We start from the raw sequence: 15,183 nt of genomic DNA, 5'->3' as shown, positions 1-15,183 counted from the left end.
AACCTTATTTGTTTATAAGTAAACTAGAGGCCCAGTGCACAAAATTAGGCCTGGCCGGCGATGAGGGCCAATCTGGGCCTTCCAGCTGCTAGCAGGGGCCTTCCTTTTTTTAAAAAAAAAATTTATTATTTTTTTATTGTCTAAAGTTTTACATTAAGTCTCCTTTTCCCCAACTGACTCCCTCCCCCTCAGCCATTTCCACCCTGGGCAAGCCCCCACTACCCTAGTGTCTGTGTCCATTGGTTATGCTAATATGCATGCATACAAGTCCTTTGGTTGCTCTCTGATCCCCCTTCCCCTGCCATTTGTCTCTGGATCTATTCTTGTTCATCAAATTATGTTGATCATTATATCCCACATATGAGTGAGATCATGAGATATTTATCTTTCTATGACTGGCTTATTTCGCCAGGGGCCTTCCTTTGTTCCGTGTCACCCCCTGGTGGTCAGCACACATCATAGCGAGTGATCGAACTCCCAGTCTACTGGTCGAACTCCCGAGGGGACAATGTGCATATTAGGCTTTTATATATATACTAGAGGCCTGATGCACGAAATTCATGCAAGAGTAAGCCTTCCCCCAGCTGCCGGCACTGGCTTCCCTCTGGCACCCAGGACCTGGGCTTCCCTCCAGTTGCTGGCAGGCACCCGGGACCCAGGCTTCCCTTGCAGCCCCAGCTTCGTCTCGAAGGACATGTGGTCCAATTAGCATATTAGGCTTTTATTATAGAATATATAGATAATCTCTGGGATAAACATTTATAGTCTTTAAACATTTATACAGAACACTAGAGGCTCGATGCACAAAATTGGTGCACTTGGTGGGGGGCGGGGGAGTCCCTCAGCCCTGCCTGCGCCCTCTTGCAGTTCAGGAGCCCTCAGGGGATGTCTGACAGCTTAGGCCTGCTCCCCAGCAGACATCCTTAGCGCTGCCGTGGAGGTGGGAGAGGCTTGCACCACAACCACTGCGCTTGCCAGTCGTGAACTCAGCTCAGGGCTTCTGGCTGAGCGGCACTCCCCCTAGTGATCAGTGCGCATCAGAGCAACCAGTCATTCCCCTATTTGTTCAATTTGCATATTAGCCTTTTATTATATAGGACTGTGTTTGAGATCGAGGATAATGGAAATGATTTTATCTAGGAACCAAAAAAAAATTCTTAAAAGCATTTTAAAATGCAAGCAAATAAAAGTAGTGACCTAAACTGAACATATTTCAATACCATATGCAGTTCACCAGGCTTTTTCTTTTTCTTTAATGGACATTTAAAACACAAGTTAAAGGCAAATCTTGTTTTATCTATACCCAACCCACTTTCCGTCATCCCCATTCTGCACCTTTTTATTGTGAAGGAAATCTCAAACAGATCACAGGAAGGTATTCATAATGTACAATGTATATCTTGCAAGGGCGGCTTGTCTGTAGTCAAAGTTATATTTCAAAGAATCATTAACAAAGGGTACAAATATACTGACAAAATAGTGCACAAAAATATTAAAAACGTCAAAAATGGATCAGAGGAAGATGGTTAAGTTATTTGTAATTCTCAAACATGTTTTACAATTAAATTACTGATGTAACAACTCATTAGAATGCTATTAAATATTTATCTTATTGTCCCTTCCTATTCACATTTACTACTCAGATTTTTATTTATGTTGTACTTTATCTTTTTAAAAAATATATTTTTATTGAATTCAGAGAGGAAGGGAGAGGGAAAGAGATAGAAACATCAATGATGAGAGAGAATCATTTATTAGCTACCTCCTGCACGTCCCCTACTGGGGATCAAGCCTGCAACCAAGGCATGTGCCCTTGACCGGAACTGAACCTGGGACCCTTCAGTCCTCAGGCTGACGCTCCATCCACCGAGCCAAACCAGCTAGGGCTATATTGTATTCAATTTAAAAGAAACTTTTCCACAAGGAGTATGCCAATTTGGCATTTCTAATTATAAATGTGACACTGAACAGGGAAATTCCTCCAGTGAAAATTCTGTTCTCCCATCATATGGTTTGGCAGCATTTGTCCTCATTGTGACTTTTTTTCCATTCTGAATTTGCTTAGCAACCCTCTTCCTACCTGATATGCAAAGGCTTGTGGTGAGTTGTCAATTATTATAGTTTTTGAAAGATCTCTTCCAAGGATATTTAAGTCCTTTATATAGTTTCCTTGTACACAAACACAATGTTCACGAAAAAGTCGGTGCCTAAACATAAAAATAAAAACAAATTAACTAAAAAAAAAAAGCAGCCTCTAAAAAGTATAACATATACTGAAACATATACACATACCATAGGCTTTACATACGTTATGCCTTATTATTTTGTCACAAAGGAAATTCATATATAAATGTGGACCTAAGCTTCGGGCTATAGCTTTACTATAAAAATTCTTAGCAACTACTGAAAACTTACAACCAAATATTACCATGTCTTAAATGGTTTATCCCAAAATGTTATATTAAATAAAGAGGGATTAAAAACTCTGTAAATTGTTTTTGTAATTTATTTACCCAGAAAGCTCAGTTCAGATGCAGCATCTGGTTGTCAGCGAGGTCCTGGCTTTTAAACCAATATTCCAGATGGTTGACTGAGGCACAAGGAGGTCAAGTGACTTGCCCAAGGTCACACAGTAAGTCAGTGGTTAGCCCCGCATTGGAACCCAGAATCGTCCTGGCTCCCAGTCCTTTGCTCTAACCAGAAGACCACACAGCCTCCCTACCCCTGTACATGCCAGAATAGAAAATATAAGAAGGAATGTTTCTGTGTTGGCATTTTAAAAATATGTTTTAGTTTCCCTTATAGTTTTTGAGAAAAGGTGGTCAAAACATTCCATCATTTCAACTTTTTTCCACTCATTTTTCAATTTAGTGTGTATGTCATTTGAAAAAACAAGGACTGAATGAAATGAATTTAGATTTAAGTATAACATGTAAACTGATGTTTCACTAATGATAGATACTAAGTTGAAAAATTCTGTATAATTTAACAAAGCTATTAAAGGTTTTATAATACTTAAATACTGTAATAATTACATAATCTTCATTCCGAACTAAAAATATTAGTCCTGTATAATAATTTGATAGTTTGGTTTTCTTGTGTCTTAATCCCACTAAACAATTTTCCAAAAGCTAAGGCCTACTCACTCATACCTGTATTTTTAATCATGCAATTTTAAGAAAGGGGCAATTTCTACCAATAAAATCTGTCATAGTTCTAACAATACCACCGCCCCCAAACAAAACTCAACCTTAAAAAATATCACTGCCAGTGGTAATAGCAAAGAGTTAAGAATTTTACAGCCAGACAAAATGTAGTATAAATAATTCTTTCCCCATTATAAAGAATGCTTTTAATTAAATTATCATCTATCTCTAAAAGGCTTAAAGACAGTCCTACTTTGAAAAAATAGGTTAAATAAAAGGATTTAAGTAATTTTATTTGCATAAACATTTAGATATGAGGCAATTGGAGAGGCAGACAGAGCATGTACATGCAAGTCAGTACTGATGCTTTTTTCCCCAAGAGCAGCAAGCTCACCCAAGTCAGGAGACAACTGAATATGTACATGGATACTAACAGTTACTTTAAATTAAACTGAAGCCTCTTTAGTATTCAAAAATCTGAGAGTCAATAGCATACATCTGCAGTTTTAGAAAGAAACTATGTTTTTGGGGTTTTTTTGCTAGTCATCAAATTTGCATTTGGACTTACTGGATTGAGAGGTCATAGGAATTTCTGAGTTTACCTTGTCACCAACATAGATAATTCCCTATAGCACTCTAATGAATTCAATATATTGTTCAAAAAGGTTTTCCTGTTTTTCAAATTGTAACAAGATAAAATAAATTTAAACCCCTAAATGTGAAGATTTTAGAAAACTAACTTAAAAGAGGGGTGCTACTTTGTAACATTATAATTGCATGAGTACAATTTGTCCTCCAGTAAGGGCTTGTGTGGCTCACCACTGTTCCCTGGAACAGTGGAGGGACTGAATAGAAATCTTCAGAATGAATGCTCAAAGCAAAATCATTTGTATACTTTTGTTGAAGTTGGGTAAAATGAACATAAATTATAATATACTTTTTTTAAAATTATAATATACTTTTATGAATAAAAAATACATTTTCTATTTTGTATGTCTAAAGCTTGCTTATATTAAAGATAAAAATAAAACTAACTATAAGGACACATTTTAATCTTTAGATAAGCTTAGGATTTTCCACTAAGACAATATGAAAGAAAGCATTCAAGAAAATAGGCAGCTATTAAGGCTGTTATAAGCCTTTTGTGGCATCACTCTCAGCTCTTGGTCAAAAACTCAATGATTAACTTTCACATTTTATAGGATGCAACAAGACTGCTTAGTCTTAATATCTCAGTTTAACTAATTTTCAAACTGTTTTAAAATTACCCAAGGCAATCCACCTAACCAGGAACACACTGTATCTGCTGGCTCAGGATACATACACAGGGAATAACCTGAATGACTAAGCCAACTGCAATTCCCAATTAGATTCATGTAACATTTTCTTTCCATGGAAGAGAAATTTGCTCTTAAAAAAAGCAAGAGAGTTTAATTTAATCCTTTTAGTTAAAATTAACTTTTATTTCTCTAAGCCATTAAAAAGGTGCCATAACATGCATTATATCAGAAACATAAAGGAAATGACAACATCATGCACACAGTGAAAAATTCCACCTACTCCCCTCCCCCAATCCCAAAAGAAGTAAGGATACAGATGTAACAATAAATAAATACATTTGATCTTTGTATCCTTTTAAAGAACGTCTGTCTGGAGTTATAGCATTAGGAACTCTTTAAGAGTTGGGGGTTTAAAAAATTCATTTATTTTCACCATTCAACAGACAAATCTCTATATAGGTAGCCAACTTAAAATGGCCATGAAAGTTAAATATAATCATAGTAATTTCATAGATCAGTGTGACAGACATTTCCACTATTTCTTAATTAAATTTACCTGACCAGTTGCTTTTTAGGGTCTAGTATGTTCAGTAACTTGTCTGCATACACCTTCTTAGAAGCAGTAAAAAGAATGATCTATAAATTCAGGGGAAAAGAAGTAATCATTATACATGATCTAAATATGGGTACTATGTTGAATAAAATAAAAATATTTATGCACAGCAGCTCATGCATGTTTACCTCATACATCTGAGACATTCGTTCCAAGAATTCCCTGAAGAATGGCCTTAATCTCACATAAACCTGAAGAAATACAAAGATCGGCTTCAGCAAATAAACACATAAAACACAACAAACTTATTTATAAGATATGTTGTATCTAACTCTAGATATATTATAAAGTTCATATTTTAAAGAAATAAAGTTTACTACCACTCAAAATATATTTCACATTCCAAAACTCACTTAATCTTTTGGCAGAGTAATAATCATTGATCATTTCACTCTTTAGTAGTTAAATACCAGCATACAATAGTACTTCATGGAATATAACTCTTAATAAACGTTTAGACTACAAATAAAACGTTTCCCTCTGAGATTTTGATCCACCAATCAGCTCCATCTTCCAGCCAGGTAGCATCCATCCAATTATTAGGCAGGCTGCGTGTCCATCTCTAGCTGACCTGTCTCAATGACCTTCCTCAATAATTACTCAGAATTTCTTCTCAACAATCACCTGCTAAGAATAGCTTTATTTCAATTTTCTATTAGGGTAAATAATGTTCAAGAAAGAGATGTTTGGCCTGGCTGTGGTGGCTCAGTGGTTGAGTGTCGACCTATAGACCAGGAAGGTCACAGTTCGATTCCTGGTCGGGCACATGCCCAGGTTGCAGGCTCCATCCCCAGTAGGGGGCATGCAGGAGGCAGCCGATCAATGATTCTCTCTCATCATTGATATTTCTATCTCTCTCTCCCTCTCCCTTCTCTGTCTGAAATCAATAAAAATACATATACATAAAAAAAGAAAGTGATGTTTGGATTGGTAGGTTTAAATAATTAGAATATTTTCAGAAATCAAGTTTGTTTTTCTACATTTACTGATTCAGATGTGGCATCTAAATTAGTACTACTTGACCACTTGAGATAAAACTATGAAGTCAATTACAAGTTGTCAAAACCTATTGGCACTATCGGGAAAGACTACAGCACCCAAAGAACTGCCTTATTTCTCTGGGCCTATCTTCTTGCCTACATTTAATGTAGCTCTTGTAATATACTCCAATATTTAAAAAGCACAGAAATATAAACCATAAGCAACCACTAAAACAGATTTACAAAAGATTCTGACTCCTTTAAATTGTATTCATTTTGTGACAAAATTTTTTAAAAAGAAAATTTTGTACTCCACTCAAAGGTGATTATTAACCTCGAATACCATGAACAAACATTTGCAGAACATCTACCAGATTCCTTGGATTGAGATTTTAAAAAACACAACAAAAAACTGTGGTGGCAACAAATTAAAAATCTAGTTCTAGGAATGTTTTAGGGGCAGAACAGTGAAATTGTGCAAAGAATTCTAGGAGTTAAGGACTATGTACTACCAATCTTTGTAATTTCCAATGCCCAAAGGGTATAAAACAATGCCAAATATATAGAACTTGATAAAAACTGGTTGAGTAAATGAAATAGAACTGCCTGAAGTTAAACAATATAGATAAAACACAGGCAAATTTACATGACTAAATAAGGACAACTATAAATTTTTTCAACAACTTGATCATGCATGTAAGACAAATTTTGAACATTAATATGCTAATATCATCTGACCCCACCCCCAGACTAGAATGATAAAGTTGTACTTGTTTTTAATCCTATTAGGCATTTTATCTCAATTTACTGACTAACCAAAAACAAAGTAAGCCAAGTACTCCTACCCCTAGCAAATAAAAATAACCAAATCCTCAGTATCCAATCACTATAATTTAGGATGAGTTACAAAACTTTAACTAGAGTTGCTAATTAATTTTAACATTTTCATCTCGAAACATTTAGTATAGTTTGTGGCCTTGGTTGAAAACCACGCACCTTACTTGTTTGGTAATCTAAGTAACTGACAGATTTTAGATATATTACTACCTTAACTAACAAATCATTTTTTATTAACTATGGGTATTTTCAAAACAGATTTATTATGGTTAAGAAAAAATAATCAATTCTGCCAATACTTTTTTTTTTGTAATTACTTCATCTCGACGAGGATGATAAACCATGAAATATCAGAGCTTTCTGTTAGTTGTTAAAGTTTTTATCACATGCACTTAATAACAAAAAAATATTTCTTTTTTACATATGTACAACTGTTTTCAATAACCCTGTTATCACTTGCTCTACATATTGCAAACTAAGATAAGCAGGGCCTCTGTAATTTGGGATGTTTCCTCTGAACACGAACACACATCATTTTAGAGGAATACTTCTACTTAATATTGTACTAGCATAATAAGTGGTACAAAAGTGACATTTTCCAACTTCTTATACAGTGAATTCCAGATTAGATCAAAACTATAACTTCATTATGCATTCAACTACTTTGACTATATTTAAATATAAAATGAATCTTAAATGATATTACTTTCGAAAGGTGCTTACTCAGGATGAAAGGTGGCACTAAAGATGGGGGAATATATTGCTAGGGTGTTTCCTTACCATAGTAAAATATTGTAACTGTTGACTGTAAAAGTTCCTACCCTGAGAACAACATCACCATTTGAACATAGGTGTTTCAGGATTAAAAGACATAGTAGAAACTGAAGTGGTTAGTGAAAAAAACAAGAATATGAGAAAGATACAAAGTTACAGTGAGCAAGGGTAGGATTGGAACAACATGGGGTTCTGCCATCTGCTGCAAAGGCAAAATCTCAGGACGAAAATAGAAATAGAGATATAGGGCCAGCAGGATCCAAGTCATTTGGATGGATATATAAAAGCAGAAATATATAGAGGGCAAGTACTGTCCAGTAGGAAACATAAAAAACAACTGTAGAGTATGTATAATGAGACTATAATCAATCACTGTGTTAGGGCACAGAGATACATTAACATACAGATGCACACAAAGGCATGCTTCAAAATCTATTCCACAGATGCTCAACTATTTTCTTCTCCTAAATAACAAAGATTCATGTCCTGAGCTGCCTACTTCCTATTTTCTACATTCTTTCTCTACTTAGTATTTCAACAACCATCCTTCAAACTTGCAACTCTTCAAAAGCATGTCATCTCCCAAATTTAAGACTAGGCCAAAAGGCTCATTTTAGTCTGAACATGTTCATATATGCCTATTTTTGGTAATAAGTCTTATTGAAGACATATTCTAGCTACATTACAAATAGTGTTAATCTTCTACCAGTAAACCAAATATATTTTTAAATGCTAATAGTTTGAAAATAATGTATGCTACAAGAAATAATTATATAAGAATCCCCAGATATGTCTTCAATAAGACTTATTACCCAAAATAGGCATTTGTATGTTCATTACTCAAGTTTTAAGATAAAATCTATTATTATTAAATAATATCAGCAAAACAGTGATATTGGGACTGATTTTACCAAAATTTAAATTTTATATTAAAAAGTGATAAATATATAACAAAAAAAAAATAACATTACAGTAACAAAATTTGAGATGAACAAAACCTGACAGTCAGCCTGTACTTTCTTTGGCATGAAGACAATGAGAATGTTCTATAAGTGTGTGTATAGATGGTACTAATAGGCCATAAATGTTTAACAGAACTAGATTTAATAAGAGCAGTCATTAAAACAGCACTCTAGTTTAAAATGATTATAAGTATTGTGTGATAAACTTGTCTAAATATAAATTAATGTCTAAGTATGCAATGTTAAATTATATATACTGAATAATTTCTGACTGCTTGTTTACTAAACTTTTACCTATTATCATAGATAACTTTCATAGCATGACCAAAAAAGGAAATAAAACACCCAAAGATAAGCAGTTTCGATTTGTTGGCAAGTGACTGCAAAAAACAAAACTTCTTACATGTAAATCTTTTTTTTGTAAAAATATTTCTAAATGGTCTTAAGTACACAGATAATATGACCTTAACATATCTGAAGTGAAACATCTTTAGAACTTATCACTACACTGTTGTAGGCAAAAAAAAAAAAAAAAAAAAAGATAAATTCAATGTAATTCACTTAAGAGTTTGGCATCTTTAAATTAAAAAATAATTTGTGAATGCTATTTATTTCATCAGCAGAAAGAATTTAAAGCAGTGAAAACCTAACAAAAATAACAAAACAACAACAAAAGAAAACTAACAACGTTGGGGAATGTAAAGAATGAAATGGTACGAATAAGTGAAACATCAAGATACCATAGATCTAACCTTTCTGTACACCTCAGTTTTCTCATCTATAAAATGGGTATAATAGTGCCTATTTCATAGGGTTGTGAGGATTAAATAAATTAATGCATGTAAAGCACATGGAACGGAACAGTGCCTGGCACATTGAAACTACCAATAGCTATTACTACTATCCATCTTACTATTTAAAAGTAGTGGATCGTAAGGAAAATAGCTGGAATGATTCTATGGGACAGAATTGGGCAACCTTAATTAAAAGAGAAAGCCCATGGCTACAAGCTGTATTTTTAGAAGAGGGACAGCCATAATGAATTGCATCAGTTGATAGCATAACTATTCAACTTGCTTAACATTTTCTTAACCTCAACACCAGAGAATAGACACAAAACTCCAACCTTCTCACTGAAAGAGGGTTGTGCTCAGGTAAGCCCTGCGGAGGCTTCAACTTTATAAGCCACTGGGTGATTTCACAGTCATCTTTTCACACAGTTCCAATAGGAGTTAGATGGCTGGTGAGGACAGTATTTGTAGATGGATCAATCAGGGGATGAGTAGGGAAATACTAAAACATCACAACCAATAAAAATAAAAACAATTTTAAACAATCCATAAACTAAAAGCTTCTGCAAACCTTATACTGAATTAAGTAGATATAAATTTAAAAAGGAATTTTCTTAGAGTCCAAATGGGATAAAATGAAGCTTGATACATTCAAGTAAAAGTTAGCAACAAAGAAAAATTTTCAAGTAAAAGCAGACATTATGTGTGTATATATATATAAAATACTAATGTGCTTATATTAAAATAAAGTTTAGTCATTATAGGAGCAAAAATGGCCTTTGTAGTAAAATAAAAATGTCGCCTTTAAAAACATTCTAAACTTTGAAGCCTTCAAACTTAATATGCTTAGTAATCACTTGTCACCTCTCCTGAATTTACAGAACGTTTTCAGTTAGTTGAGCAAGAACTTCCCATGTACTTTTTAATGAACTGCTTCTAATTTTAATACATTTATAAAGAACAGAGTTCCCCATGAAATACATTTTATCTTCGAGAAGTAGATAACTATAAGTTTCAGCTATATTGTTCCTTTTTTACCTAAAAATTAATAATGAACAATTATAAAAAAGAGTGCCAATGACTAACTATACTTACTAATAAGAATAGGAAAGTTACTTAACATTGTTTTTAAGATTTACCTACAATTAATTTTCAAAATATTTTTCCAGACCAGCTAAAATATTATTCTCAATATTAAGTGTCCATGACTCCAATGTTTTAAGACACAAATATATATACTACTTTTGTACAACAAAATTATGCTTTATGAAGGTCAAAACAAAATGCCTCTTGGTTACTGTCAATTTAAGTCAGAGCTTGAGAGAAGGAAAAACTTGATTAGGTATTTACTACAAAATCCTCCATCTAAATGATTGTTTTTTTCTTCATAACCAAAAATAATGCTGACTTTCCTAGGAAAGACTATAGAAGGGATAGGAGCCTCTTGTTCGTGGTATAAGATATTCGAGATCCTTATGAAAATTATCCTAGGCTGTAAAAGTCCCCAAGAAAACAAACTATAATAATGGTGAAGAGGCTGACCTTTGCTAAACATGGGATTTCCCACCCACTTCTCCTCCCAACTTTCCCCATAAAAATCTCTACTAATAAAGTATCCTTTAGCAAGTAGCTCCCTAAAGGATCCTCTCTCTCCTTGAGTGCTTACCACAATCTGATTTCTGGACAGCTGACCCAAAGTTTGTTGATTTTACTGATCTTCAGAAAGCCACTGACTGGCTAAAGTCTTATAGGTGAACAGAATAAAAAATGAGATGCCCCTGCCATACTTTACAGAATGAGGAGTTGGACAACACAGTTACGTTTGGCTGCACTGTGGTGAAACATATGAGGCATCTTCTTTTTGTCTTCAATAAGCCACGTTTGGGCTGAGTAGCTCTATTACATCTTCAAAAAACTGAACTCCAGTTCTTGATGGAGACAGAGGAAGGTCATTGAGGAGGTGGTTCAGCTCAAGAGCTAAGTGAAAAATCTGTCTTTTGATTCAGTCCTGCTTGTGGATAGAAGTCATCTTCTGGATGGAAGAGGGAGTGAGATGACCTAGAGTCTTGAATTGGTGGATCTGCAGGAACAGAAACTAAATACAGTGGAGACCTCTTAACTGAGTAACACCACGAGATGGATTTCCTGATAATGTGTCAATATAAACTAAATAGAAAGATTAAACATGTGCATTGGAACTGATCATGCACTTGTTCTCCAGATATCAAATGCATTTGTACCATTCTATAAATAACTATTATCCCAATAACTAATTGTAAAACAATTTATGGCAAAAGTACCAATTTAAGAAGGGGGTTAGACCCATTGAAAGAAAAATCTATAAACTTTGCCTTTGTGAGTACCATAACCTCACTAAAACAATTCCGTTCTTCTTTAGAATTACTTTTTCTCCATATAAACAAACCGTAATCTGTCTATCCATATTGTGTCAGTAGTAGCATACATCAAATTTTGAGTTGAAATTTTTAGGTATTTTTTTATCCCCTAAAAATAGATTTGAAGTATACTCAAGGTAGTAAATTGAGATTTGAATAATCTACCTGCTAGTAAATTCTAAGACTTGAAATAATGAACTTGAGTCCTACTTATCAATCAAAAGAAGAATGTAAATCATGAAGTTAGGCAATCTTTAAATGTGAGTAGTGGCCACCTTAAATTTCCCCTCAAACTTACAACTAAAAAAACCTAAGAAAGTCCACAACCAGATTAGAATGGATATAATTTTAAATTTCTCTAAATATTAACAAGAATTCTGATGAACATTTGATTGCCTATTGCCACTTAGAAAGAATGTGAATGTGTAAATTTACTGTATATACTCTCGTAATTATTAGACCACAGGTCAGCAAGCTATAGCCTGTGGGCCAAATCCAAAGTGTCCTTTATTTTTATAAACAAAGTTTTGTTATATACACAGCCATACTTAACAACAATTATGTACTGTCTAGGACTACTTTCATGCTACAATGGCAGAAAAAGCAGTTGCAATAGAGACTGTAAAACCTAAAATATTAACAAATGGCCCTTTATAGGAAAATGTTTGCCAACCCCTGATATAGACAATCATGGAAACACATGTAAGACAATTTACAGTTTTGAAAGAAAGAGAAATAACAAGTGGAAGTAAAATTGGGTAACGAACCATAATGAACTTACCACAAAAAGAAAGTAAAAGTAAAATAAGTCCCTAGAGGACATTATCTGGTTTTGATTCAGAGAAAGAAACTGATCCTATCTTAACTTTACCCTTTTATTTTTAAGAGTATATATATACATACATGCTATGGAAACTAACATATTAAGAGCACGTAAATAAATGCCACAGAACTGTTAACTTAAAAAGTTAACTTTATGTTGTGAATTTCACCTCAATACATTACTTTTTAAAAGAGTATATACAGTATTTTACAGGTTTCTACCTTTAAGTGGGCCACATTATATTGTAGTGGTTAAATATGTAAGTTACATCTTACCTAATAATGTGGTTTCTCCAAAATCTCTTAGATCATCTCAGACCCTTGTGTATATTTCTTCTTTGCCAGTAGATGGAGACAACACCACTGAAAGTTTAAAAGACATCATTCCCTGTTTAAAGGGAGCTTGCTGGTCTGAAAACTGGGGGAACTCTAACCCAAGATTTCTTCAAGTTATTTTTTTAAAAGCAGACAGAATAGCCACGCCAAAACCAGAAATCCAAAGAAATGTACCCAATATTAACTATGGACATCCTCAAAAATTTACTGAAGGGGAACTAAACTCTGTATATGATGTAGTAACTAAATCATAATATTAAATTGCAATCATCTCTATAACTTATAAATTCAAACTCCCATTTTATTGCTCCTAATTTAGGCATACCATTTATTTTTCAGTTTTAGAAAGTGTAACTCATAATATATAATAAAACGAGTTCTTTGAATGCAACAGAGGTATACAGTACATATAGGATTTTTATTAGTTATATGCACTGTTAGGAAGCCTTTTATTCAAAATAAGACAACTATCCAGATCCACATGAAAATAACAAGAAATTTATAAAGGAGAGAAATGAAGCAGAAATGGTCAAAGTAGTAAGAAAAATTCAATTTTATGGTCACACTGGAAAGAAATGCTCATGAAGGGGAAGAATCAAACTCTCCTACTTTCCAAGTTTCTTATTTCACTATTAAAAATTACATAAACACATCAAAACCATCTTCAAGAAATAAACTCCAAATCTGAAAGCTTAAGAAAGTCATCTCAAAATATTATTTTTAAGTAACAGCTTTATTTTCCAAATTCAAAGCCCGAAAGCCAGTGTTTTTAAGTGCAATTTTGAACAAAAAAAAACAAAGGTATCAAGCTAAAAAGAGAGAACTAAAATATTTCTATACTATGTTTATTTTCCAAAAGACTCCTGTCCTTAAAGTTGCACTAAACAAGAACAACCTATGGCAGAAAATGCCTTATTAAGAAAAAGATTTACCTTAAGCCAAATAATACTGTTACAAAGGAATAAATCCCCTATTTGTATGAATATTTTGCTCATCCTATGATCATATATCAGAACTAAAATCAGTTTCCATAAAAGGAAAATGAATATAGTACTCAGATATGACCATACCTACAATACCTTTCTAGGTTAAACTAGAACTGACAATAACTGCTAAAATAAATCTTCTTATAACTCATTACAAGATAAAGTAGACTCTGAACCAAAAACTTCTATTTAATTCTGATATTGAAAACTAAACCCAAGTTCTAACTGCCTTTTAAAAGCAAATAAACAATCATAAAACACCTTTTCATCATCTTCATAGTCAACATTCTGTGGCTTTATTTAGTTAATCCTTAGGTTAGCTACCTCCTGACAAACAACAACATTTTGACCTTTTCCCAATCATTCAACAACTGGTATGTATGAAGATAATACTAATTAAATAACAACTGCCACCACAGAAAGGCACTTTCCTTGCCATTTTCAAAGTATATTCACATATATTAACTCAAATTTTATGTTAGGAAAATCTCAAACATAATGTAAAAACTATGACCAACACACAAAAAAATGTAATTTATAGTATTTTGTACTGTTACCTGTTCAACAACACAGATGAGAGAGAATGCTTATACCTAATTTTTTTAAATAAAGCAATAACTAGAAGAATATCCTGGAATTTTGTGATTATAAAGTAGGTCAACCAAAATGCAATCTACAGACCATATTACTACAAAAGGAAATAAAAATGACCAACAAGGAATGAGTTTTCTTTATATCATTTGGATTTTGGAGGGGAGAAAAACATACCAGGTATTAACCTGGCAAGTTCTTCTTAGGGATCTATGATGTCAGTGCTCCTGCCTCCACCTGCTGGCAAATACATTATAAAACTAGCAGAGATCACTTGGTAAAAAAGTTCACGTATTTGTGGCAACAAATTAATGTTGTTTTATGTAATTATTTAGTATGATTCTACTCTGTGTTAACAAATCAGTAAAGTACTGATGAAATCTAATAGAAAACCACATTAAACTTCACCAAAAAAGAATTTTACAAAAAATTTCTTAGTTCAGAATGTTAATCTAACAGGCCAAGAATCAAATTTAAAAATTTTTAAATTACCTGATAAATGACATCTTGGAAAAGGACTGGAAAGGTAAGTGCTGCATCTTCTAGCTCATTTAGACTACAGTGTACTAGTGTTTCATCCTTAAAATAAAAAACACATATTGAATGAACCAAGATATTAAAAGAAATTTCCAATGATTTTATATATCCATGATCTCCAAAAACATCTAT

The 15,183-nt window shown here is 33.3% G+C and overlaps 1 protein-coding gene across 1 annotated transcript in view; it reads right to left on the bottom strand.

The window, feature by feature from the left end:
- The window catches only part of CTDSPL2 (CTD small phosphatase like 2), a 93,672-nt gene that overhangs the window by 7,640 nt on the left and 70,849 nt on the right, over nucleotides 1-15,183 (bottom strand). Inside the window, exons 8-11 of the mRNA XM_079768025.1 lie at nucleotides 15,007-15,093; nucleotides 5,168-5,230; nucleotides 4,983-5,062; nucleotides 2,081-2,207 (exon numbers count right to left, since the gene is read on the bottom strand). Coding sequence (XP_079624151.1) covers nucleotides 2,081-2,207; nucleotides 4,983-5,062; nucleotides 5,168-5,230; nucleotides 15,007-15,093 — 357 coding nt within the window. The remainder of the gene's footprint in view (nucleotides 1-2,080; nucleotides 2,208-4,982; nucleotides 5,063-5,167; nucleotides 5,231-15,006; nucleotides 15,094-15,183) is intronic.

Source organism: Cnephaeus nilssonii (assembly GCF_951640355.1).
Source record: "Cnephaeus nilssonii genome assembly, chromosome: 4".
Classification (NCBI taxonomy): Eukaryota; Metazoa; Chordata; class Mammalia; order Chiroptera; family Vespertilionidae; genus Cnephaeus; species Cnephaeus nilssonii.
Note: the sequence above shows the minus strand (reverse complement) of the source record. Positions and strands in the feature narration are given on the sequence as shown.